The 23978-nt window shown below is 43.3% G+C and overlaps 1 protein-coding gene across 3 annotated transcripts in view; it reads left to right on the top strand.

Moving 5' to 3' along the window:
* ARHGEF12 (Rho guanine nucleotide exchange factor 12) overlaps window positions 1–23978 on the top strand; it is a 73296-nt gene that overhangs the window by 29702 nt on the left and 19616 nt on the right. For 2 of the 3 annotated variants that reach the window (XM_051812215.1, XM_051812217.1), the window contains exons 2-20: window positions 2307–2330; window positions 3105–3199; window positions 4805–4861; window positions 12433–12531; window positions 12951–13000; window positions 13822–13879; window positions 14551–14729; window positions 15105–15182; window positions 15367–15486; window positions 16110–16244; window positions 17646–17717; window positions 18433–18525; window positions 18939–19049; window positions 19504–19602; window positions 20403–20445; window positions 20587–20692; window positions 21787–21924; window positions 22414–22446; window positions 23307–23421. In XM_051812215.1, the coding sequence (XP_051668175.1) occupies window positions 2307–2330; window positions 3105–3199; window positions 4805–4861; window positions 12433–12531; window positions 12951–13000; window positions 13822–13879; window positions 14551–14729; window positions 15105–15182; window positions 15367–15486; window positions 16110–16244; window positions 17646–17717; window positions 18433–18525; window positions 18939–19049; window positions 19504–19602; window positions 20403–20445; window positions 20587–20692; window positions 21787–21924; window positions 22414–22446; window positions 23307–23421 (1705 nt within the window). The remainder of the gene's footprint in view (window positions 1–2306; window positions 2331–3104; window positions 3200–4804; window positions 4862–12432; window positions 12532–12950; window positions 13001–13821; window positions 13880–14550; window positions 14730–15104; window positions 15183–15366; window positions 15487–16109; window positions 16245–17645; window positions 17718–18432; window positions 18526–18938; window positions 19050–19503; window positions 19603–20402; window positions 20446–20586; window positions 20693–21786; window positions 21925–22413; window positions 22447–23306; window positions 23422–23978) is intronic. The other variant, XM_051812216.1, reaches the window with a different exon arrangement.

The following is a 23978-nucleotide window of genomic DNA, read 5'->3' as shown; positions in this document are numbered from 1 at the left end:
TGATGTTAGTAAGAAATAAAGATTGTAAAACGTTACAGAAAAAGTTCAGCAGGACCAACAATGGAATCTCTGATAGAAAGAGAACTACACAACGAAAGATCATCCCTAAAACCTTCAACTTTGAGGTAAAAGTTGACCACTGGCCTGAGAGAAAAGTTCTACCCAACTTCTAGACCTCTAAATAAATTGGCATTTGTGTTTCATCCTTGAGCAGATAATGAGGAGCTCTGAAGCAGCCAGAATGTCAGGGAACTCACTTTGTGCTGCCCAGGACCTGTGTGTTGCTGCAGGAGCAGAGCCTGCAGCTCTGGGGGCTGAGAAGGGACTGTCACTTAAATGCTTCATTGAAATATTTGGCTAGCAGTGTTAGGATTTTTTTTAATTAGATAAAAAACGTGGTGGAATTCATCTTAAGCATCTTTTGCTGCCTTTGCCTGGACTCCTTATTTTTTTTGTTTTTATCTTTTCTGCTTTTCTCAAGGAGAGACTTGGTTGCTGCTGTATCTGTTGGCTGTGCAGGCAGGGCTGGATTGGCCTGAGGTGACTTCTGTTTTCTTTCTGTGGGATCCAAGCTGTCTGTCTTGCACAGAATTGTTCTTTACTGGCCAAAATTCGTAAATGGAGGACTGGATGCTAAAGAGATCTGGCTTTGCAGGTGGAGAGGCTTGATGTGAATCAGAGTGGATTTCCCAGACTTCTGAGATTAAAATAGAGCTTTTTGGGGGGCAGGAGGAAAGAGGACCATCACTTCTTGTCTTTAATTAATTAACCCCTCAAACTGCTGCTTTGCCCATAGGTTATGCAATGCAGGCCCTACCTACCCCCTTCATTTGGAAGCTGCAGTTGCACCAATTTTGATGCTGTTATCTCAGAGATGGCGAGTGTCTTCCTGGGTGTTAATTATTTTCAGGAACAGACAGACAACATTTTAATTTCACTCGCCTAATGTGTCATCAGCTGCTCGCCTCAGAGTTGCCATATTAGTGCATGTTTGCACAGGGGATTGGCATGTGGGAGCTGGCCAGGGTTTTGGGTGGATCCACACTTAATGGCACAGCTATTATTCCAAGAGAGGGATTAAGCTGAGCACTTCTGTGCAGCCAGTTATGTTTTTCAGGTAATGAGGAGGGAGCTGGAGCAGCTCCCAACCTTTCAGCTCAAGTCTGAGTTTGGAGCTGGTGTCCTTGGGGCTGTCCTGCCCTCATGTTGTCTTTTTTAATACAGACCTACCATGGGACTATTGGTCTTTACCCATTTGGTCTGTTTAAATTAAGCTAAACTTAAAATAATAATAATAATAATAATAATAAATTGTCACTTATTGCCCTGGTAACCTTTGTGGTATTAAAATTGTATTGTCTTGAATCTCCTCCCTCTAACCCTCACCCCAGCACTTGGAAAACCTTTATAAATAGGAGAATGCATTAAGAATAACTATTATATATATATATATGAAAATTATCAGCTATAAAACATCTGTAGATCTTCATTTAGAACAAAAAGTGGCTTACTGGGTTTTTATATATTCACACACAGCTCTAAATGTATGTACTGCTTGGTAGCTGAAGGACCTTAAAAACATGAAACAAATAGGGATGGAGTTAAACTTGTAAAAGGTTCTGAGAAAGAAAGAATTCTGCTTTGTGCAATTAGAAGTTGGTGCCTCAAGCTGGATGGCAAATACCTTGTTCTGTCCATTTTCTGCAGTAATTCAAGGGAAAAAAACCTGATTTCATAAGTGCCACACGTTTCCCTTACTTAAAAATACATATACACCTTGTTGCTGTGGGTTTGTTGCTTTTGTTATCTGTATATATAATAACATGTGGAATAGTTGATATAATTTCAGGTTAACTTCACTCTCTTGCACTTGTCTCAAGGATGGCAAGTTCACAGAGGTTTGTGACAACAGAGATGTTAAATTTCAACATGAGCTGTGTTACTGGGAAGGAGAGTTTTCAGTTAGTTTGGACCTCTATTAGGGCACAAAAATGAAGGAATGTTAATTTTTAGTGGAGGGAATTAACTGTTATGAGAGGAAGATGTGTAGTGAGGACAAAAGAGCTGCTGGATTCGAGAGCAGACTGTTCTTAATTCTGTTTGAAACCTTAAACATATCTTTACTTAACTGAATCAGCTCTAAATGGACTAATAATTGGCTGAAGAAAAAAGAAAAAAAGATTGGATTTCTTGTGATGGTATCACAGAAGTGTAAAATAACTTTGTATTTAAGCATTAGTGTTGGTATGAAGGATAATACTGAGAAACAAAAGTTCACTAAACTTGTACTCTTTTCTTTATTTCAGGTTTCCTCTCAAAAAACCTACGAGGTGAGTTCTTGAAATTTGACTTTTTATGTTTATTGAGTTCCTAAAATTTGACTTTTTATGTTTATTGAGTTCCTGAAATTTGACTTTTTCTCTTCATTGCAAATTATGCTGCAGCATTTTTGAGTGAGGGAGGCTTTTGAAAGGAAAAATAAAGATGTGTGCTGACCCAGAGCACAGTACCCATTGCAGATGTGAGGAAATTAAATGTCCAGATGGGGACAAGGTGCCAAAAAGATAGTTGGTGGTGAACTTAAAGTGCATGGCGTAGTGTTACATTTGCATTCTGTCACATCACTGAAGGCTCATCTTACCTGAGATTTGAGATGGTAAAGGGACACTTGAGTTGGTACATGATCTACTGGGGGGGGGGAGGAATATTCTAAATCTTTAATTTTTGCATGCAAAGATACCAAAGGTTTGCTGGGGGAGGAGGCAGAGTTCAGATTGCAGGAGGGTTTATCTGCTTTTACGTAGCCTCATTTTTATTTTGCTTTTCAAACTGAGCGATAAAGGGAATGCACTTGCTGTTACTAATTCTGAAGGTTAGCAAGGCTGTTTCTAGAACCTTGGATACACTCCCAAAGCCTCCAAGGGAGATCATTTTCCCACTCCAATTCAGCCTGGAAATGAATTTTTTAAACGAATTTAACGCCCGTGTTTCAATCTCCATTTTCTCCTGAGCGGCTCAGGTTATTTCTGGGAGCCCCAGCAGCTCCTCTGTACTCTGCTTGGTGAGGATTTGTGCTTTTTCTTTTTTTTTTTTCTTTCCCCCTGACCCAGACACGGCAGCATTTTGAGCAGAGAGTCTCCAGCTGACAAGAAGCAGAAGGTCGAGCGCTGCAGCAGCACCCACGACTTCGATCCCACAGGTACGGCCCTAAAAAAAAAAACCCCAGGTGAAAACCAGCATTTCCATCCGAAAAGCACTGTGGGGAATCAGGTTTGAAAGCTATTTGAGGTTTAGAAACTATTTTAGGTTTAAAAGCTAATTTTAATGCCCCAGCAGAGGGGGTTTTCAGAGCCGAGTTGTGCTTTTTGGGGGGCGTCGCTTTTGAACATGCACATCTAATAAATGATAAACCTGGGCTGGTGTGGCAGTAAATGGTTAGAGCTGCTCAGGGAACAGTTGGAACTCGCACTTTTTCAGAAAAGTCAGCCTGAACTGTCAGGATTAATGCTGTAATTAGCTGTGATTTAGTTGAGTGTCACACTGGGGGATGTTGTAGGCTCAGCCAGGGCTGGGTTCCCTTGTTTGGGTTTTAAGTTTTGGGGGGTTCTTTTGGGCCTTTGTGGATTTTGATCCCTCTCTGTCACTTGCAAAGTGAATTTGTACTTTCCAACGTGCTACATTTTAAGAGCAACATCTCTTTTAAAAGGATGTGCTCCCCTATTATTTTTTTTTTAACCTTCCCAAAGGCTAAATTAGGGTCAGTTTGGGCAGCTTGTCCAGAACTGTCTGGGAAATGAGGGATTCTTCCCTCTCCCTGAAACCCTAACCCAGTGACTCTGTGTGTGTTCATTAAATGCATGACAGGCTCTTGTCTGAGCCTCCTGGCCCCTTGCAATGTGAATTTGTCATGTCTGTGCATTGTGCTGTCCCTGGGGCTGCTGGAAGGAAGGCAGGAGACTTGAATGGTACAACTTGTAGGATGTGGGGTTTGTTTTTTTTTTTTGCACAAGACATTTGAAGCTGATGTTTATAAACCAGGCTGTTAATGGTTTCTGTCACTGGCTGCATGACTCCTTCCCAGCGTGCACAAAATAAATGAAAATGGGCTTGAAATGCCAGTTAAAAAATCCTGGAAGGGAGAAAACCTGAATTAGTGCTTTGTCTTCTTTTCCTTAGTCCTTGGAAGTGGGTAATGTAAAATTATCTCAGGTTGGGGGAGGTCTGGGCTCTGAAGGGAGGAGGAATTTATTTTCTTCAGAAACAAACTTCAGGAATCCTCTAATCTTAATTTGATGAAAGTCACTCCAGTTTTGAGAGCTGTCACCTGGCTCCACTGTTATGATGCTTGTGCCCTGGTCTGGTCAGATGAACCTGCACTGCAGCCTTCAGAAAAGGATTTTCTTTTTAAGGGGTGAATTCAGGATGCTGAACTGCTGTGCCTGTGTTGATCACTTATTTTGGAGCTAAACAATACCAGAGCTTCTGTGCTTGGACTGTTTTTATCCAGAATCCTTCCTGTAGTTATTGCAGAAAACATCTTTTATTGTGTCTTAAATCCTGTAACAAGATTCTGTGTGGTGTTACCTGTACCTTCATTATTCACCCCTTATTCCAAGTGTTCCACCTGTGTTTTGTTCCCATCTTATTTGTGTGTTTTGCACGATTTAACCCAATAAATCAGTCTGCGTTTTGGTTTTTTTTTTTTTATTTTTCATGGATTTTTTTTTTTGTTTTTTTTGTTTTTCTCATGTTTGGTCTCCATATTTTCTATATCTCTCTCTCCTTCTCTCCTGCTCTCGTGCAGAAAGCTCCTCCAAGAAGACAAAGTCTAGTTCTGAGGAGAGTAGATCCGAGACATATGGTAAGCTCAAGCAGCCTCATCCCTGGGCAGCTCCTGCTTTCTGTCTGTGCATCCCAGGCTTTTTCCCACCCTTCCCATGATCTGCATGGTTGGCTCTGCAGCAGGGACTGGCCAAACTGGCCACTTTTCAGTGTTGCTTTAGTGTATCAGCTTCTAGTTTTGTAGTGGCTGGAAAACTAACCTGGCAAGCTGTCACCTGGAATATTCTGCTGTTACCCACCCCGGGCCCTCGTGCCACTGGAGGGGGTTTGGGGCACTGCTGGACCCCAGAAGGGTTGTGTGGTTGTAGGAAAGCCTGTCTTGCTCTGGCTGTGGAGGTCAGAGCAAGCAATGCAGTCCTTTTTGCATTATTTGTAGGTTATCTCCCCTCAGTTCCTTCCCACGTTTCCCAGAGTATCTGTAAATAAATAAAACAAATGTAAGAAGATGAACTTGCCCAGTTCTTTGTTCCAGAGGGAGTGAGTGACCTTGCAGTCCTGGGCTGTGTATCACTGCTCTGTGTGGGCTTGTGCACTGCAATAAATAGCATCTCACAAAGGGTTTGGGATGGCAGTGTCCCCAAACATCAGGGTGTTGTCACCACAGGTTTGGGATGGCAGTGTCCCCACACAGCAGGGTGTTGTCACCATTGCTTTGGGATGGCAGTGTCCCCACACAGCAGGGTGTTGTCACCATTGGTTTGGGATGGCAGTGTCCCCAAACATCAGGGTGTTGTCACTGCACCTCGACGGGCCCCTTTGCTCCTTCAGCTCCCCCCAAATCTGTCAGCCTGGGACACTCCCCATCCTGACTCTATTTAACGACTTGTCCAGTTTCCAGCCTCTAAAGATATTTGTTAGAAACTAGAAAGCATTAAGTTTTTACAATTTAATGGGTTTTTTTGGATCCTACAGCTTGTAAAGACCCCTGGAGCCGGGCTGACTCTGGCCAGTGCTGCTGCATCTCCTGTTCCTAAGGGTGCATGTCCTGACTCCAGCCATGAGTTTCCTTTCTTTCCCTCTCCTTTTTTACCCCCTCTTCATGTTTAAAACAGTCTGTGACACTTTCTGATTTTAATCTGTTAAGAAAATTGCTGCTACATAACCTGTTGTGGGCACTTGCAATGACTCTTCCAAGTATCAGCTTTTATCATTCCACTGGAATAAAACTGCCAGGTGTTCATGGCTGGGATCCAGCTTTTTAAACCACCAAAGTAATGCAAAGTGATGCTGTCGTGGCTCTGGTTGTGAGGAACTCTGAAAAAATAATAGCAAAGAAAAAATCTGAACCCAAAAAAATCCAATAAAAAATAAAAGCAGAAAAACTGTCTAATCCACAAAAAAAAAATCTGGTAAAAAATAAAAGTAAAAAAAAAAATTAACCACCAAAAAATCCAACTAAAAATAAAAGCAAAAAAACCTAACCCACAAAAAAAAAATCCAGTAAAAAATCTAACCCCCAAAAATCCAACAAAAAATAAGATAAAAAAATTCTAACCCCCAAAAAATCCAGTAAAAAATAAAAGCAATAAAAGAAATCTAACCCCCAAAAAATCCAGTAAAAAATGAAAGCAAAAAAAATGTAACCCACAAAAAAAAATCCAATAAAAAATAAAAGCAAGAAAATCTTACCCCCAAAAATCCAGTAAAAAATAAAAGCAAAAGAACCTCTAAACCCCCAAAACCCACCAACCCTGCAGATTTCCTTCTAAACCAATCTAAGGAATAGCCCTTTAGCTGGTGCAGTTTAGGGGGGGGGGCCCATTCTTAATGTGAAAATGAGAATGAGCAGGGAAATGAGGGAGTGAGCAGGGAAATGAGGGAGTGAGCAGGGAAATGAAGGAATGAGCAGGGAATGAAGGAATGGGCAGGGAAATGAAGGAATGAGCAGGGAAATGAAGGAGTGAGCAGGGAAGTGAGAGAGTGAGCAGGAAGATGAGAGAATGAGCAGGGAAATGAGGGAGTGAGCAGGAAAATGAGGGAATGAGCAGGGAATGAAGGAATGAGCGGGGAAATGAGGGAGTGAGGAGGGAAATGAAGGAATGAGCAGGGGAATGAAGGAGCGAGCAGGAAGATGAGAGAATGAGCAGGGAGATGAGGGAGTGAGCAGAAAAATGACCTGCTGGAACAGCAGGGATTTGGGGTGGAACAGCAGGGATCTGGGGCTGATGCTCCCCGTGAGGAGCAGTTCTCCCCTGCCAGGTGGATGCTGGTTCCCTGGGTGGATGCTGGTTCCTCATTCCCAGCTCCCTGCCTGGAGCTCCTTTTCCCAGTGCTGCTCACTCCCAGCACAGCAGAGGTGCTGTGGAGCTGCTGTGGGCTAATGACAGGAAACATTTGGTGTGTTGGATGGGGTGGCTGCCTGTTTGCTCTCCCCCCTCAGTCCGTGGCTTTCCATGTGTGGCCGACAGAAACCCGACTTCCTAACGTCAGCTTTGACTTCCCCCAGAGCTTCCTGCAGATGCTCTGCCCCTGGCCAGGAGCTGTGGGAGCAGTTTCCACTCATCCTTCCTTTCCAGTGGCCTTGGCTGGGTTGGACCTGGCCCTGCCTTTTGTCTCTGCCCTCTGCTTTTCCCGGGTTCTGTGGAATGTGTGGAGAACTCTGCTGTTTGCTTTGGATGGGCCCAAACTATTCCAAAACCTACAAGTAGAAATGCTGGGCTGATATTTTTCTCACTGGCTGTTGGAAAGGGAATAATAGAGAAGTCTGGAATGACAGCAGGAAAAGGAGGTGTGGCTTTGTGTGTGTGTGTTTGTTCTTACCTCTTGAAATTTTTAATTAAGAGAGCAGAATTTCTTGAAGTACATGAGTGGCTCTGGGGGGCAGAGTGGTGAGGCAGGGAAATTGGTCTGATATACAGAGGTTAATTTATAGTGGCATGAGCTCAGAGCGGGATATTTTCTTTCATAAGTCCAATTATCTTTGTATATTCAGCAAAATTTAGATGATCAGGAGAGAGATTGAGTGTAGGTTCAGATATGCTGTAATTTACTAATTAGTGCCATGATCTCCCATGATACTTAATACTTGTTTCTCAAAGTAGAATTTTCATCTCTTATATGAATTTACAACTGAATTTAGCTCTCAGGGTGGTAGGTGAGATAGTTTCTCTTTTCCTTTTCCCCATGATTTGTTTGCTCTCCAAAAATATTTTCCTTTATTGTTAGTAATGACCAATTTTTGGCCTGAATATTTGCTCAGACTTTACACAGACTCTTTCACATTTTGCCTCCAAATCTGTGATAAATTTGGGGGGGTTTTTGGGGTTTTTTTGTTGTTTTGAACCCCCAGGTTTGAGCTGGTTTGAAATTGAACTTAACTCTTCCTGGTTTGTTCCTGGCAGTTCTTATCAGCTTTGTGTTATGGTCACTCTTTTTCCAGACCTTTTTAAAGGACTTTTGGGAGCCCCTCATCACTACCCTTAGAATAGCCAGGAAGGGCTGGGAATGCAGGGAGGGCTGGACCACAGGGGTTGAATGTGGTGTTGCCATGGGAGCAGATAGTCCTATTTATCACATTAAAATACATGGCTCTTTTTTTTTTTTCTAAAAAGGTTACCAACCCTTGTTTTATGAGCAGTATTTAGTGCCATTGTTAATAACAATTTTACCCAGGCTCTGTGGACTGCACTATTCAAACAGTATAGTTTTTTGCACTGACTTTGCATGACTTCTGTTAGTGGAAGAATCTGAGGAATGCTGCTTATATGGCATCTGGTATGAAATCATGGTAATAACTAGAACTGAAATTCAGAATTTCATCCGCTGAGAATCTGTCCTTATAAAAGCTGATGGTTCTATTTACTCTGTGGAGCAGCTTTATACTTTATAGAAAGTATATACTTTATACTTTATAGGAAAATACTTTATAGAAAGAAGGCTTCCCAAATGAAGTGAAACATTTGGACATTCTCAAATCCCCAAGGAGTTTGGGGGTTTTTTTGTTTGGTTTTGGTTTTTTTTTGTTTATGGAATGATTCATTCCAAATCAGTCCCCATTAAACTTCATTTTCCTATTGTGGCCTCATGGCCCCAGGGGGAGGTTATAGTTCACAAATCTCAGCTCCCATCGTGTCCTGCAGAGCTGGAGCAGAGGAAAAGCCGTGGTGTGTTATGGGAGATGGAATTTATACCTCATGGATCATGGTTTGGGTTGGAAGGGACCTTAAAAATCATCTCTGCCATGGGCAGGGCCACCTTCCACCAGCCCAGGTTGCTCCAAGCCCCGTCCAACCTGGTCTCTCCATTCAGTCAAGTTTTCAGAATGGAACTCTGCTCAATTTGTTGGGAACAGCTAATGAAATTCCCTGTTTTGCTGAATAACTTCCAAATAGTAGAAGAGGAGATGAAGTAAATGACCTTCTCACTCGAGGAGCTCTTGGGAGAACCGAAATGTGTCTGGCAAGACTGGCTGAGACGTTAATTTTAGCCGTGGGGTGTCAATGACCTTGAGAAGTTCGACTTTACCCTTCCCCACTGTCCAAAGGCACTTGGATCAGGGCTGGAGAAGGGAGAGGGACTAGTGCCACCTATTGAAGAGTGGATCCTCTTTGCTTTGCTTGCAGTTCTTCTGTCTGCTTTCATTTTTAATCTCAGAGCTCTCTAACTCCAGCCCAGGGTTGGCTGCTCTGCTGTGCTCCCGGCTTGAGGCTACACCAGTGAGTTTGGGGAATTGCCATCTGCATGAGGACAGAAAAAAAGATCCAGATTTATTGTTTTCTCCACAGAATTCTATGAATCCACTCGAGGCACAACCGTGTAATCTGATTTTGTGTGCTTAAAGCTTGGTTAAGTGATTTCTCCTCACTTTGTGCCATCCAGGCACTGTCAAAAGAAAGCAGACGTGGAATAACATTGTTAGTGATTTGATTTTGAGCACTGTCAGTGATTAGTTCTGCTGACCTTGCAATATTCACCAAGTTTCAGCTGGAAAGAGTGGAATATCATGGCAAGATATTTCAAAATAAACAGCTCAGGATTTCCATCCAGGGATTGGAACACAAAGGGGAAAAAGGTGAATGAGAAGCTGGTTGTCACTTGGTTTAGTTGGTAGTTTAATGTCCCTGTGTGTTCTTGTGATATCCAGGCGTGACAGGAGCAGCTCTTGGCAACTCTGCATTGGTGTCCTTGGGCTCCCAGTGGTTTGTGGCTTTCCTGTGAGTCCATTCCTGAGTGTCTGATGAGGTGTTCAAGGGACCAGCTGTGGGTTATGAAAACATTGCTGCTTCTGCTCTCAGAATTCCACCACGCAGCAGATTCCAAACTGAAGGTGTTTTACTTAAAGGACCACAAGGGAGCAAATGGCAGATTTTGGGGGGTTCAAGAGAGCACTTCAAGGTTGCTCTTTTTAGTGTGCCTGGTTCAGACAAGGAGTGCTATCAGAGCAGGTCTGGTTCTGCAGGTAATAGTGTTACCTTCAGATAACTTCAGTAAAATCACTAGAAAGCTGCTGTGTATGAGGATGGAATCTCTCAGCTGGCCTGCCCACACCTCAGCCCAGCCTTTATGTTGTGTTAGGAGAAGGGTTAAGTGCCTGTTCCTTGTCTGAAGGGAGCAAATACAGGGAAAAAGCAATTATGGACTTACTTGGGTTCAAGTTGTCCTAATTTCAGTTGTTTCCCCATTCTAAATTTCAAAGGGGTTTTTGGGTGAAATTGAGACTTGTGGTGTTGCACAGCTGGGAACTAAACTCTGTAAGGCCAGTTTGTGTTGCATCACCTGCTGCATTTCTGCTTTGGCATCAGGCTCATTCCAGGAGGAAGGTCATCAATAGATCCAAGGGTTATTGGTTCTGGAAAAAAAACAATCCAGTGGAAGAGCAGCGAGTGCTCAGGGCTACCCTGTGTCTTTAAAGAAGGACAGTTCTTGTGAGTCAAAAGATTAGTTTGGTGGCTTACTCATAAAACCTGTAGGGCTGGCACAGGGCTGGAAAGGAGCTGTTTTTATGGAATAGCACATGTTCCCACACCCCACCCCGGGGCATCATTCTTGTGAAGTGAGGCTTCAAGAAGCTTGGTCACACAGAAGAATGGGAGGTGCAGAAGGGAGAGGCTTGTTCTTTCCCTTAACCATGTCAAGAGGCTCAGGGGGGTTTGCTCCTCTTGTCTGCTCTCAACTTGCATCCATCCCATCCCATCCCATCCCACTGGGCGTGTGGTGAGTTACTGGGATGTGACACTGGGACCAGACTGCTGCAGAAGTCCTGGAATACAGCCTTTTCCACTGCTCCCACACCCATTTTCATGGATACCACGCTGGAGGAGAACAGGACTGACTGGGCAGGCTGTGTTTTCACTTGAGGCTCCTCATTTCCATCAGGAGTTGCTCCAGAGAAGTGAAAGGAGCTGTAGTGCTGTGAGAGTAATTTAGGCCATGGGTATGACTCCATGCTCTGTTACAATTCAGTCCTTAAAAAGTATTCCAGAAAAGCCAGTCTGTCTGGGCCAGCTCCCTGTGCTCCCTCCACACTAAACAGAACTGCCACAATTTCGGTATCTGATTGTGGAGAACTCCCAGTTCCTTCTCAGGGTGCTGGTGTAGGGATTTTGCCTGATGTGGCTGTAGAAAAGGAGCAGCAAAGCAAGCTGTTAGAAATAAGGGTTTTTGCAAAGTTCCTAAAGTCACTTTTCAGGATAATGGCTCCACTGTGGGAGGCTTTTTGCAGATGCTCCTAGAGAAGTGCTCAACAATGAATATGCCAAGACTGCTGCTTGCTTTTGTTTTATTTTTCCCTTATTTCATTTTCAGGTGAGCAAGAGACATAATCAGCATTTCACCTCGTCAAAATGCTGCACCTACTAAGTAAATGTATCTCAGCATTAATGTATGCTCACATTACACTGAGTATAGCAGGGAACAAAACAAGTTGCCTTTGATGTCTCACAGCAAGTTAAAGGAGGAGCAGATTCAGACTCACATCTCCTGGGATTTTGGCCCTGAACTTTAGTAGCCTGAAGCAGGGTCTTTATTTCAGAAGTCTTGTTCAGGGAAGTTAAGTGTGGCTTGTACTTGGTCCCTGCTGCTGGTCTGGCTCTGTGTGATATTCTCACCTGCAACAGAAGGTGCCCCAAGAGGAGACTTGTGCTGAGAATGGGGAGAACTTTTTCCTGATCACTAAATCTGTTTTAGTCCAACCCCCTGTGTTAGTCTGAGAGATTTGTGCCTTCTTGTAGAAGCTGTGTGTTGTTTTTGATGAAGTGGAACATGACAGCCCTCTGGTGTACTCTGAAAAACCATTAACACAGACAAAGGGAATGATGCTCATTGGTTTGTGTACTGCTGCTCTTCCTTAAAAGCTGCTTTTACCTCGAGTTGTGTGTGATGTGCCAGAGCTGTCTGCATCTCTGCTGCTCTCTCTCTCTGTTTTGTGTAGCTGAAGCAATAAGCTTGACCTGTCTTGACATCCCTCTCTATTCCTGGACTGCTGCCCTGTTTCTGTCTCTCATATATTTCCCCTCTGTTGTACTGTACCAGTTCCTCTCAGTACTGTGCGATTATCTAGGAGGATAAGGTTTTGGACTGATGCCCAGCTTGTGTCTCTTTGTATCTCTCCCCTCCTCTTTCCCCTGGCCTTTCCCCACCTTCCTGGTGCAGGTCTGGTTCAGCGGTGTGTCGTGATCCAGCGGGATGAGAACGGGTTCGGGCTGACGGTCAGCGGAGACAACCCCGTCTTCGTGCAGTCCGTCAAGGAAGGTGGGCAAGGAGGGGGCCAAACGTGCCAGCCAGGGAGCAGCCTGAGGCTTTCCACGGGGATCAGAGAAACAGGGAGGAGAAAACTCCCAAAATCCCCGTGGGTGGGGCGGCTGTTCCTTGGGAATGACGGGTGGCTCTTTAGGGATGCAGCAAATCGCCTGCTCCGTGTCTGATGGGTTGTCCAAGGGGAGGGAAACGACTCCTTGGAACATGGTGGGATTGTGGCTGTGGGGTATGCACTGCCAAGGGAGAACAGAGCTGCTCTAGACAAGATACCCAGAGATTTTCACCTGCTGGGGGCAGAGGAAGCTTGGCCGAGTGCAGGAAATAGTTTTGCATCAAACTGCAAAAGTGTTTAAACCATTTTTCTTTGAGTGTTTGTACTGAAATGGGAACTGAGGGGTTTCTTTTCCCTGCAGATGGAGCAGCCATGCGGGCTGGAGTGCAAACAGGGGATAGAATTATCAAGGTAAGGGCATTCAGATTGTGGGGGAAGTGGATCCTTTGTGTTAAATGAGCTCTGTCCCTGAAAAAACGCCATTGGTACATCTGCTGGGATGTTTTCATTTGCCTGGCAGAGTGAGGAGTGGGTTGTTTCCATGTTCTGGGGGTACCAGAGCAGTAACCACTGGAATCCCACTGCTCAGTGTTACTTTTGTTGTGGAGATCACTCATTTCAGAGCTTTATGGGTCAGTTCAGCATCCTACAAGGTTCAAGTATCACAAATACAACAGAAACAGAAATGGCAGGGAAGAGAAGGAAGAGAGAGTTACTAATAATCACCTGTAGATAAAGTCTGCCTGAATTATTGTTTTTCCCCTGAGTGTCCCCAGATCCATGTTTTCTTTTAGTGCCAAGCAACTAAGAAACCAAGTCAGTAACTAAAAAGACTGTGTAAACTATTAGTGCAAAGTGATTGCTTGTGCTGCAGCAGCTCCTGACACAAATAGAGCTGGGATTTCAACCAGGCATTTAAATTAATGAATTAAATCAGCTGCCCTGTTGTTTTTCTGCCCAGTCAGAGATGGATTGCTTTTTTATGTTTGTTTGACTGCTTGGAGTGGGGTTGGTTTTTTTTTGGTGTGTATAGTTTTCTTTTAGCAGAGCTCTGCTCACTGAGATAAACTGTTAGAAGGATAAATTGTTTGCCTGATGGTGTCTTGAAAGATGTAGTAATGGAGGTGGGGGTGGGGAAAGAAAATATTGTAATGCTTTTTGTGTCGTTTGTGGATGCTTTTGGTTGGGAATCAGTTGCTAAACACTGAATTTTCTCCCCCTCCCTGCCCCAGGTGAACGGCACCCTCGTAACACACTCGAACCATTTGGAGGTGGTCAAGCTGATCAAGTGTAAGTAAAGGCCATTTTTGGCCCTGGGCTCCTTAAAAGCATGCCAGGCATCATTTGAAAGGCTGATTGAGCCTTCAGGTGACAAGGGTGAGGTCTAACCATGCCCAATGCTGAGAGAGAAAGGGAGGGTGTGAAACAGGGAAGTGAAATTGGGGTAATTCTGACACCCTGAACTCAACCTGGTGCATTCTCCTGTAGCTTCTCCTTAGCTTGATGTTTGAATTTACTGTCAAGCCTTGCCCAGGTGCTTTCCCATCTTTTGTTTCCACCTTAAATACCAGGCACTTTTAAGTGCATTGCTGGGTGATGCTTGCAAAGCACTGGCACTGCTGAAGGAAGTGTGTTCTTGGTTGATTATCTTGCACAAGGAAGAAGGTGGTGGTGGTTCCTTCCTCCCTAGCAGAGTTTATTTTGTGGCATGAACCTGTGTGTACTGTAAATACAACCTGCTGGACTAGAAATTATTGGAGTGCTTGCTTTTATATCATGGAAGTTTTTGGATTACCTGAGATTTAAATAGATATTTGTAAACCAGAGCTGAGCACGCTCTCAGGTTTGAAGGAGGAGTGGGTGAGGAATGGTCTGAGTTTTGTCTCCAGGGTGAATCATGGGAATAGAATCACAGAAATCTCCAAATGTCTGACATGTGACCTGTCCTTGTCTCCCTGCAGCGGGTTCCTATGTAGCTCTCACTGTCCAGGGGCGCCCACCAGGGTCGCCCCAGATTCCCTTGGCTGATTCTGAAGTGGATCTGGCAGGATTTGGGCATATGTCTCCCATCATGACATCTCCCCACTCACCTGGCACATCAGGAAATGCAGAAAGGATCACCAGCCCAGTGCTTATGGGGGTAAGATTTAAAGCTCTCTTTCCAAAGAACTGTGGAAATGTAGTCTGGTATTTCTTTTTTTTTTTTAACCTGGATTATTTAGTGCTTCTTGCACAAATCACAAATTGGAATATTTATCCTGTCCGTGGATATTTATTCCCTGGGTGAAAAACATTTTGCAAGTGAAAATATCCAGTGCCATCTGAGGGTTTTTTAAATCTTGATAGCTGTGTTCAGAATTAGGAAAGAACACATAGGATTGTGTTTGGAAGCTTGAATTGCTTTTTGTTTAGAGCCCGTGTTTGGGAAGCAGATGAAAGATGGGCATGTCCACTCTCCTGGTCTTCCCAGCTCCACCAAAAAAACCCCAATCCTTAATCTCTCTGCATTTTCTAGGAGGAGAATAATATTGTCCACAACCAGAAGGTGGAGATTCTGAGGAAGATGCTCCAGAAGGAGCAGGAGAGGCTGCAGGTACCGGGGTTGTGTGAGGTGGAGAGGGGTGGGGGAAAGTCAGAGGTGGGTTGTTGAATCACTGCTTACAGGCTTATGGAAAATAGACCTTCTGTAGCAGCTGTTTATTATTGAAATGTGTAAATGGCATGAAGGGAGCAGTAGGTTGTGGTTACAATTGAGTAGAAGCTCAATTCTTTTGCAGTCCCTCCAAGAGGAGTACGGCCGGTCCCCCACCCCCCGCCTGCTCAAGGAGATCCAGGAGGCCAAAAAGCACATTCCTCAGCTGCAGGAGCAGCTCTCCAAAGCCACGGGCTGCACTCAGGTAACACAACGTGTGGGGCTTCTCCGTGGGATGCTCCAGGTGGAGATTCTTGGGGAATGATGACGTGGGCGAGCAGGAGTTCCTGCCAGGCTCTGCTGTGCTGGGACAGGCAGGTTGCACCCTCTAGAGCTGAGACCTGGGAGTTAAACTTGCAGAGGCTGTCAAACAGTGCAGTGTAATGTCAGTGTAAGGACATGCAGGAGGCTTTACAGTGGGCTTTCAAATCATCTGTGAAAAACTGCTTTTAAAACAGCAAGTGTGAGCTATCATGTGTTGATTACTCTGTCAGTGCGACTTCAGAAAACCCCCTGAAGTCATTCTTGCAATGGGGAATGAAGAACTGGAAGCTTAAAACAATTTTACCTTCACTTTTGAAAAAAAAAAATAAATTTAGTTTCTGTTATGTGTCATTTTCCCCCTTTTCCTTCTGCCTGTGATAAGTCCTGAAAACCTGGTGTGGTTTTTCTGTTGTTTTCTCTTAGAAAAGCATTGCAGCCTTTTCTAGATAACTTAAGGAAGTTTTATAACTAGTGTGAACTAACTGGCTTTTGTTCTTTTAAGGATCATCCTTTGAAATATTCTGCTTGCTCTGTGCTGTCTCTCAATTTACTTTATCTTTTCAGGATGGAGTCTTGTCCTCCAGGTCTGTGTCGGAGTCGCTGCAGATCAGCGAGGGGGAGGCAGAGAGTGGGGACTGTGGGAGCAAACTGGATGGCAGTGGGGACAGCCCCTCCAGACCCAGCAGTGACATTGCTGATGTGAGTCTGCAACAGCTCCAGCGCTTTGCTTCTCTGCCCTTTGGGTTTGGTTTTCCTGGGCAGGGTCTCTGTGCTGTCTGTGTGTCACACCGTGCTCTGTCTCAGTAACTCTGTGCTGGAATGGGCTCCTCAGCACCCACCAAAACTCCTTCCCTGATAGTCTTCCATGATAGACTGGACTTGTATGAACCAGGAAAGAAATGGTGTGGGGTTTGGGTTTTTATCCAGGATTAGGTTTCCCTGTAACCAGACAAAGAAAGATAGATGCCAGCTTCCCTCTCACGACTCAGGTGCCAACTGGAGCATCTTCTCAGGGAATGTTCCAGTTGCAGAACTGTGACTGGGATCCAGTCAGTGGGCAAGTTGCCAGGAAAGTGGAGAAGAGCCTTCCTTCTACCAAATAAGCTTCAGTTCTTGCCAGCAGTACAGGCTCTTAGTGTGTTCCCTCATTAGTTATCAATCTGTGCTCGTGTGCTCTCCCTGCTGCAGAGCCCTAGTGCCTAATCCTTAATTAAGTCACTATCTGATTAGTGCAGGGGAATTGAGACACTGTGCTTGGATTTGGCCTGAGTTTGTTGATTAACTTAAGGATGTGGGAGCTAAATTTGTCCCAGCAGTTGGAAGTGAAAGCAAGGTGGGTCAGATGTGAACAGACATGACTCTAATGTGAAACATTCCTCCTCCAGCTCCAAATCTGACTGGATATCACTCATGTTTCTATATAATAAATGCAGAAAAAATTCATAGTTATCTTCCTGATAGACTTAATCCTGTCAGTATTGTGGATGCATTAGATCACTGGAGGTGATTGGCACACCAAACATTCAGGCTTTTCAATCCAAAGTGGCTCTGAGAAAGGATCAGGGGGCAACAGAAACCTTTGGAAGCTGAACAAGAACTCCAGAGTCGTGCAGCTGGGGTGGAATAACTTTATGGAAAAAGACAGGCTGGAAAGAAACAGCCTGGCTGAAAAAAAACCTTTGGACACACTGAAGATGAGCCAACAGCACGTGGTTTTTGCAAATAAAGCCAAGGGTGTGCTGGGCCACCTGAGGAAGAGGAGGTGGAGAGAAGAGAGCTAAACATGAACTGTCAGTAGAGGAGGAGAGAGCAAGGAAAAGCCAAGGACAGGTGGTAGATTTTACAGCTCTGCTGTTGCTCAGTGTCACCAGCTTTCTTCCCCAAACTGCTTCTGCATTCAGTTGGGGTTTTGGGGGGTTTTGGGAACTGTGCACCTAGGGACGTGCATCTTGGCCTGTCTTTTCAACACCTCAGCTGCTGAGCAGTTCACTGTGTGAGAAAGGAGAAGTTTTGGCTGTTGTGGCTGAAACACTTGGTGTGCAGTTCTCACCTTCCTGGATTTGCTGGTACTTACCAGAACTGAACTTCCTTCTCTGCCAGAGTCCTCGCAGTGGCTTGAAGGAGAGGATTTATCCAGATGAGAGCCCAGAAAAGCCTGAGGTTCAAGATACTGTGAGTACAAATCATAAAGTGCCACAACAGCGTCTCCTGTAATGGGCCCATTAAAATCTTGCTGCTTTTCCCCCCGCTTTCTAAATGGAGCCTGCATGAACTTTGCTTGAGAAAATAAAATGCAATTAAAATGGTGCAGGGAAAGTTAATTAGCTGAGTAAATGTTTATGGAGCTTAAGAGCAGAGCCGTTTAGAGGCAAGAAATCCATAATCAGCAGTAAAACAGCTGGACAGAAAATAGGTGGAGCAGTTGTACATGTTTTATTCTTTGAGTCCAGCCTTTTTTGAGGATATTTAGTGGTAAAAGCAGTGGTAAAAGTGGAGCACAGCAGGAAGTGCAGACCTGTCTGAACGTATCATCATCCTTAGGATGACTTCCCAGTTATTTTTCCCCTCATCTGCCTGTCTTTCCACAGTCATATTTCTCCATTTCCACTAAGATGGCATTTGTCATCTGCCACATGCTCGGGGTGCTCATGTGTGTAGATGATGCAGTTGGTCTTGAATCACCTGATTTGATGGTTCTGGGGGGGAGCATTGGTGGGGGGAGCTGCAGACTTGGCCAAGGCTGAGGGGAGACACGTGGGTTTCCACAGAGTTTGGAGAAGAATAAAAAGGATAGTGATATTTCCAGCTTGGTAAAGAAGGTTTGCTGTGATAAGAGAGTAATAGAATCATGCTTTTCTTCCCTTCCCTTGCTCCTGACTCACCCCAGGATTCCCAGTCCAGTGTTGGAAGTCCTTTATCCCGAGTGGGGACTCAGATCATTGGAGCAGAGGATGATGACTTTGACACGGAACAGGAGCAGGTGGGAATGACTTTTGACCTCAACCACTCTTTTTCCTGTTGAAATCCCATTCTGTTCCTCTGGGCCTAAACTCCAGGTGCTCCCTGACTTACTTGTATTGAGCAGTTCTGGTGAAATAAGAATTAGGGACTGTGGTTCTTGTTATTGCTGGTCTTGCCAAACAGGAACATTTGGGGAGTTTATGACAATATGCCATCTTTGAGTCCGTTATCCTTTCCTTCTTCTCATAACTTCAAGCTTTCTAGACATTAATTTGCCTTATTTCATTTGCTTGTGTAGTTTCTGTGAAGTTCTGCATTATTGTCCCAGCAGTGGCTTTTGCTGTATATACTCTTGAGTTATTTTAGCTGCCCTGGGTTTATCTCACAGCAGCTTTCTGGAATAATTCAGGTGTTTTCCTTGTACCTCCACAGATTAATGGACAGTGCAGCTGCTTCCAGAACATCGAGCTCCTCAAGTCTCGCCCAGCTCACCTGGCTGTTCTCCTGCACCACGTGGTGTCTCAGTTTGATCCTGCAGCACTGGTAGGATGTTCTGGAATTGTTTCCCTGATAGTATAAAGCAGAATAAATCAGGATCTCCTCGTGTAGCACTCAGTGGCTTGACTTGGCCAGGGGAGAAATGCAAGCCCTGTGCAGGCATGAGGGGGATAAATCTCTCCTTTGTCTTCTCAGGTAGATGGAGGAGCCCAAAGAGAACTGTCCTCTTTACATTTAGCTGTTCACAAATAAATATTTAGCTCTTGAAAGCCTTTCATTCCACCCTGAGGTGGTGGCATTAGTTGTGTCTGATCTCTCTGTGTCTTCCCTCTCCACTGATTTTTGTCTCTGGTTCCCTCCATGACTGAAAGTACCTGGGAAGGGTTTCAATCCAGCAGTGCTGAATTCCTTGAAATGTTTGAAAGAAAACTTGGGATTTAGGGCTGTTAGAAGAGTTGCTGTGGCATCACTGACCCTCTTGCCCTCCTGTTTCCCACAGCTGTGCTACCTTTACACAGACCTGTACAAGCAGACCAACTCCAAAGAGACCCGGAGAGTCTTCCTGGAGTTTTACCAGTTCTTCCTGGACAGAGCTGCAGTAGGTTCCAGTCATTTCCCTCAGTTCCAAGCACTTCTAGCAAGTTGATTTTTACCTAAGGCCTCCAAAATAAAAACTTTTAAAAATAAAAACTTTTAAAAATAAAAACTTTTAAAAATAAAAACTTTTAAAAATAAAAACTTTTAAAAATAAAAACTTTTAAAAATAAAAACTTTTAAAAATAAAAAATTTTTAAAATAAAAAATTTTAAAAATAAAAAATTTTAAAAATAAAAAATTTTAAAAATAAGAATTTTAATAATACTTGCTAATAATGAAATTTAATAAAAGTTTTGAGGGTTTTTTTGTTTAAATGTTACCAATGAATACAGGAAATTAATAGAGTTTCAGATACCTGGTAACACAATAAATCACAGGGAATTTGCTGTCTGATAGGAGAAATGATATAGTGATAGGTAAGCAAACTCTAGCTCTTCTACACTGCCTTTTAGTTAATAATTGCTGTGGATATTGATGTGGCTGTTACAAGGATTGGGAAATTTTATGTGTCTTTTGGAAAGCCTGAGAAAATTCTTTACTGTACTGAATTAAACTGTAAATGTAATTAAATTAAATAAATTAAACCAGATACTGTAGCAGAGGTTTATCCACCACATGTTTAAATAATCCCTGTGAAATATAATATATACTCAGCATGGGAGTCTCCCCTTTAAAACCATCAGGGCTTCAGATTGTGGAATTTTGGCTTTTCAGGGAATGTTCTTGTCTGCTCTGTGCTGTGGGTTTTGTTGGGCTGCTGCTGGCTGTGTTTGTTCTCCCAGCCTTTCTTCTCTTTTGCAGAATCTCAAAGTTCCAGTTCCAGATGAAATCTCCTTGGAACTAGGTAGGGTGTTCCTGCCTGTTTCTGTAAGGGAAAGGCACAGAGGTGCTCCTGCATGGGTTAAAATATTCAGGGAAATGACTTTATTCTGAGGTGGAGGGGACACTCCTCAAAAGAATCATTTATTAACTTTCTGACTCACAGACAGAAGAAGGCCAGAACTCCTTCCAGAAGAGCTTCACCGCCAGTTCATCCAGACTATGCAAGATAAAGTGTGTCCAGAAGTGCAGAGGAACCTGGAAGATTTCAGGTTTGGATTCTTCATTCCTTGAAGCTGTTTGAGCCAATTTCAGAATATACTTTCTCAGGTGTTGATGTATAAATCCTTCTTGCTAAGTGTGTTTATAATCAGCTTATATATTTTTTTTCCCTTTTCCTATTTTCCTCCCCTCTCCCCTTTGGGCACGGAATAATCCACTTTACAAACTTGTCATGGGCATAGAATAGAATTTGATAATTTGCCTTTTCATGTGGAGTCATAAGAGCTCTGTGCCAACATCAGACATTATACCAAGTGTATATTTATATACAAATATATATATAATATATATATTTATACGTATTATATATGTATATGTAATATATAATACATATATCTATATGTATTATGTATATATTATATATAAAATAAATATATCTTTATGTATTGTCTATATATATTATATATAATACATATATCTTTATTATATATATATTATATATAAAAATATATCTATATGTATTATGTATATATTATATATAATACATATATCTTTATTATGTATGTATTATATATAAAATGCATATATCTATATGTATTCTGTATATATATTATATATAATACATACATACATATATAAAATACATATATCTATACATATTTTATATATAGTACAAATATTTTTATATATATATATATTACACAAATGTATAATTGTATAATAATGGACTTCTTCATGCCTAAAAAGTCTCAATTCAAGTCTATACTTTAACTACACAGCCTGGGTTGTGTGCAGAAGAGTTTGCTGCAGAATAACTGCTTTTTCTTAAAAAATATCCCCCTTTTAATAAATATCCCACAGCCTCTCTGGTCAACCTGTGCCAGGGCCTCACAGGGAAGAATTTCTTCTTAATATCTAATTAATTCTTCCTAATATCTAATCTAAATCTGCCCTCTTCCAGTTTAAAGCCATTCCCCTTGTCCTGTCACCCCCAAAATTCCCTCCACGACTCCTCCCTTTCCGTCCGTGTGACCTGCTGGGTGCCACGAGGCTGCTGCTCCTCGCTGCAGGGCAGGGTTCAGTCTCCAGTGGTGCTTCCCTGTCCCAGGGTTGAGTCTCCAATGGTCCTGTCCCCCTTTTCCAGGCAGAAACGGAGCATGGGACTGACCCTGGCCGAGGGGGAGCTCACCAAGCTGGACGCGGAGCGAGTGCGGGACAGGAACGCGGTGGAGAAGGAGAGGACCTGTGCAGAGCAGATCATTGCTAAAATCGAGGAGGTCCTGTAAGTCACAGCAGTGCAGTGCTGGGAGTGTAAAAAGGAAAAAAAAAAAGGATCTGCCCCGAACCCGAAAACAGCAGCACTGAGGAGCTGGGGGTGGGATTTGACATCAGTACATTTACATCACTTCCCCTGTTGGGTGTTTGAACAATGGCAGCCAGAACTGAACCAGCAGTGGAGTGTGTTTTTTCAAGGAGGCTGCTCAAACAGCAGAGGAAATGCTGCCACTCAGCTTGTGCATTATTAGATCAGTCCTTTTTTTTTTAGAAACCCTTTGTTCTTTTAATGTGGGCTGAAGCCAATTCTCGCAGCCGAACCTTCAGTTTTGGTTTTGAGTTTTTTGGTTTTGAGTTTTTTGGTTTTTTTCCCTGCTGGAACTTCTTAACATCCTAAAGGACACTTTGAACACAGCTACTGATGCTCTTGGGTGGATGTGGCTGGGTGTTAATTGGTTTTTGGGTTTCATTTTTAAATTCTCTTGTTCTTTTTCAGGATGACATCTCAGCCTTTGGAAGAAGACAAGAGGTAATGGAAGTTTGGGGGGGTTTAATTTGTGCAGGAAGATCCCCAGTGCTGGCTCTGTTCTCTGAGCAGAGCAAGACAGCCCTCTCCTGGCTGTACCACCAACTCTCATCCCCTAAATCCCCTGCCAGGACTGATTGGAATTCAGAGCATCAGCCTCTTGCTCTCAGCTTCTGATGTTCGTTGCTTCTGTTTCAGATCTTAAAAATTACTGTCACTGGGGGTTCATGTTTCTTTTTGATTTATTTTGTGTGTGTGCCTTGTCCTGTTCACTTTGTGTGTATACAACTGGCCAAGTAGCTTTTACTCCTCACAGTAACCTTTTATTGTTACTTATTTTTACCGTAACTCAAAGCTATAAAGTGACTTCTCATTTGTATTTAATATAGAATTTTAGGACCTTCTGTGTAATTCTCAAAATTTTAGTTTTACCTCCTGGGCTTCTATGCATTTGATCAGTCACAGGATGGTTTGGGTTGGAAGGGACTTTAAAGACCATCTGCCATGGGCAGGGACACCTTCCACCATCCCAGGTTGCTCCAATCCCCATCCAACCTGGCCTTGGACACTTCCAGGGATGGGGAGTCCACAACCTCTCTGGGCAACCTATTCCACCCTTATACTTCATCTTTATAAACTCCCATCTTATATTTACAACAGGAGAAATCCTGATATCAACCGAATTTTTCCCAGTGTCTGTGATAGTTTGTTTTATATTAAAGAAAAAAAACCGACTTACTTTCATTTAAAAATAATCAACTTCTCACTGAAACCTTTGCGTTTGACATCAATTTTATTGGCAAAGGGTGTTTTTCCAATAGGTTTCTCCTTCTCCTCACTGTTTTTTTGTGTCTCCTTGGCAGCTCCACGATGCAATATGTGATCCTTACCTACATGAAACACTTGGGAGTCAAAGTGAAGGAGCCTCGGAACCTGGAGCAGAAACGGGGCCGTATTGGTTTCCTGCCAAAGATCAAGGTAGTGCTGCTGTGGCCAGGGAGCATCAGTTTAGAATTCAAAAATCCACTTCTGCATGACACACATGAAAAATTGGGGCTGATTTTAGGCTCTTCATCGAGAGGATCTGGGGTGACTGAGCTGCACAGCAGCTGAAATTGGGTTCTGCATCTGGGAATTAAAAATGAGTGGCCTTTTTAATTCCTTTACCTGTACACCTGAATTCTAACTGCTTGTTTTTCACAGTTTTAGCCTTACTTAGCCTTTTTTTTAGCCTTATTTAGCTTTATTTTTAGCTTTATTTAGCCTTGAGGTGAGAAATGTTTCATATCATCACAGAATATGCCGAGTTGGAAGGGACCCACAAGGATCATGCAGTCCCATGATGGTCTCATTAATGGTTAATGATGGTTGATCAGCTGCTGGCCTGTATATTTTAGTTTTCTTCTTGACAGACTTGCCCAAAAACTCATCCTTCATGAGGCAGAAAAGCTATTCTTCCTGCCACCCCCACTTTTCAGGTTATATAATGAATATTTCCACCAAAACTCCCATCTCTGGGGGTGTGATGGCTCATC

Source organism: Manacus candei, unplaced genomic scaffold (genome assembly GCF_025592945.1).
Source record: "Manacus candei isolate 608988 ecotype Guabito, Panama unplaced genomic scaffold, ASM2559294v1 h1tg000086l, whole genome shotgun sequence".
Taxonomy (NCBI): Eukaryota; Metazoa; Chordata; class Aves; order Passeriformes; family Pipridae; genus Manacus; species Manacus candei.
The sequence above is the reverse complement of the archived record's forward strand: the minus strand, read 5'-3'. Positions and strand labels throughout refer to the sequence as shown.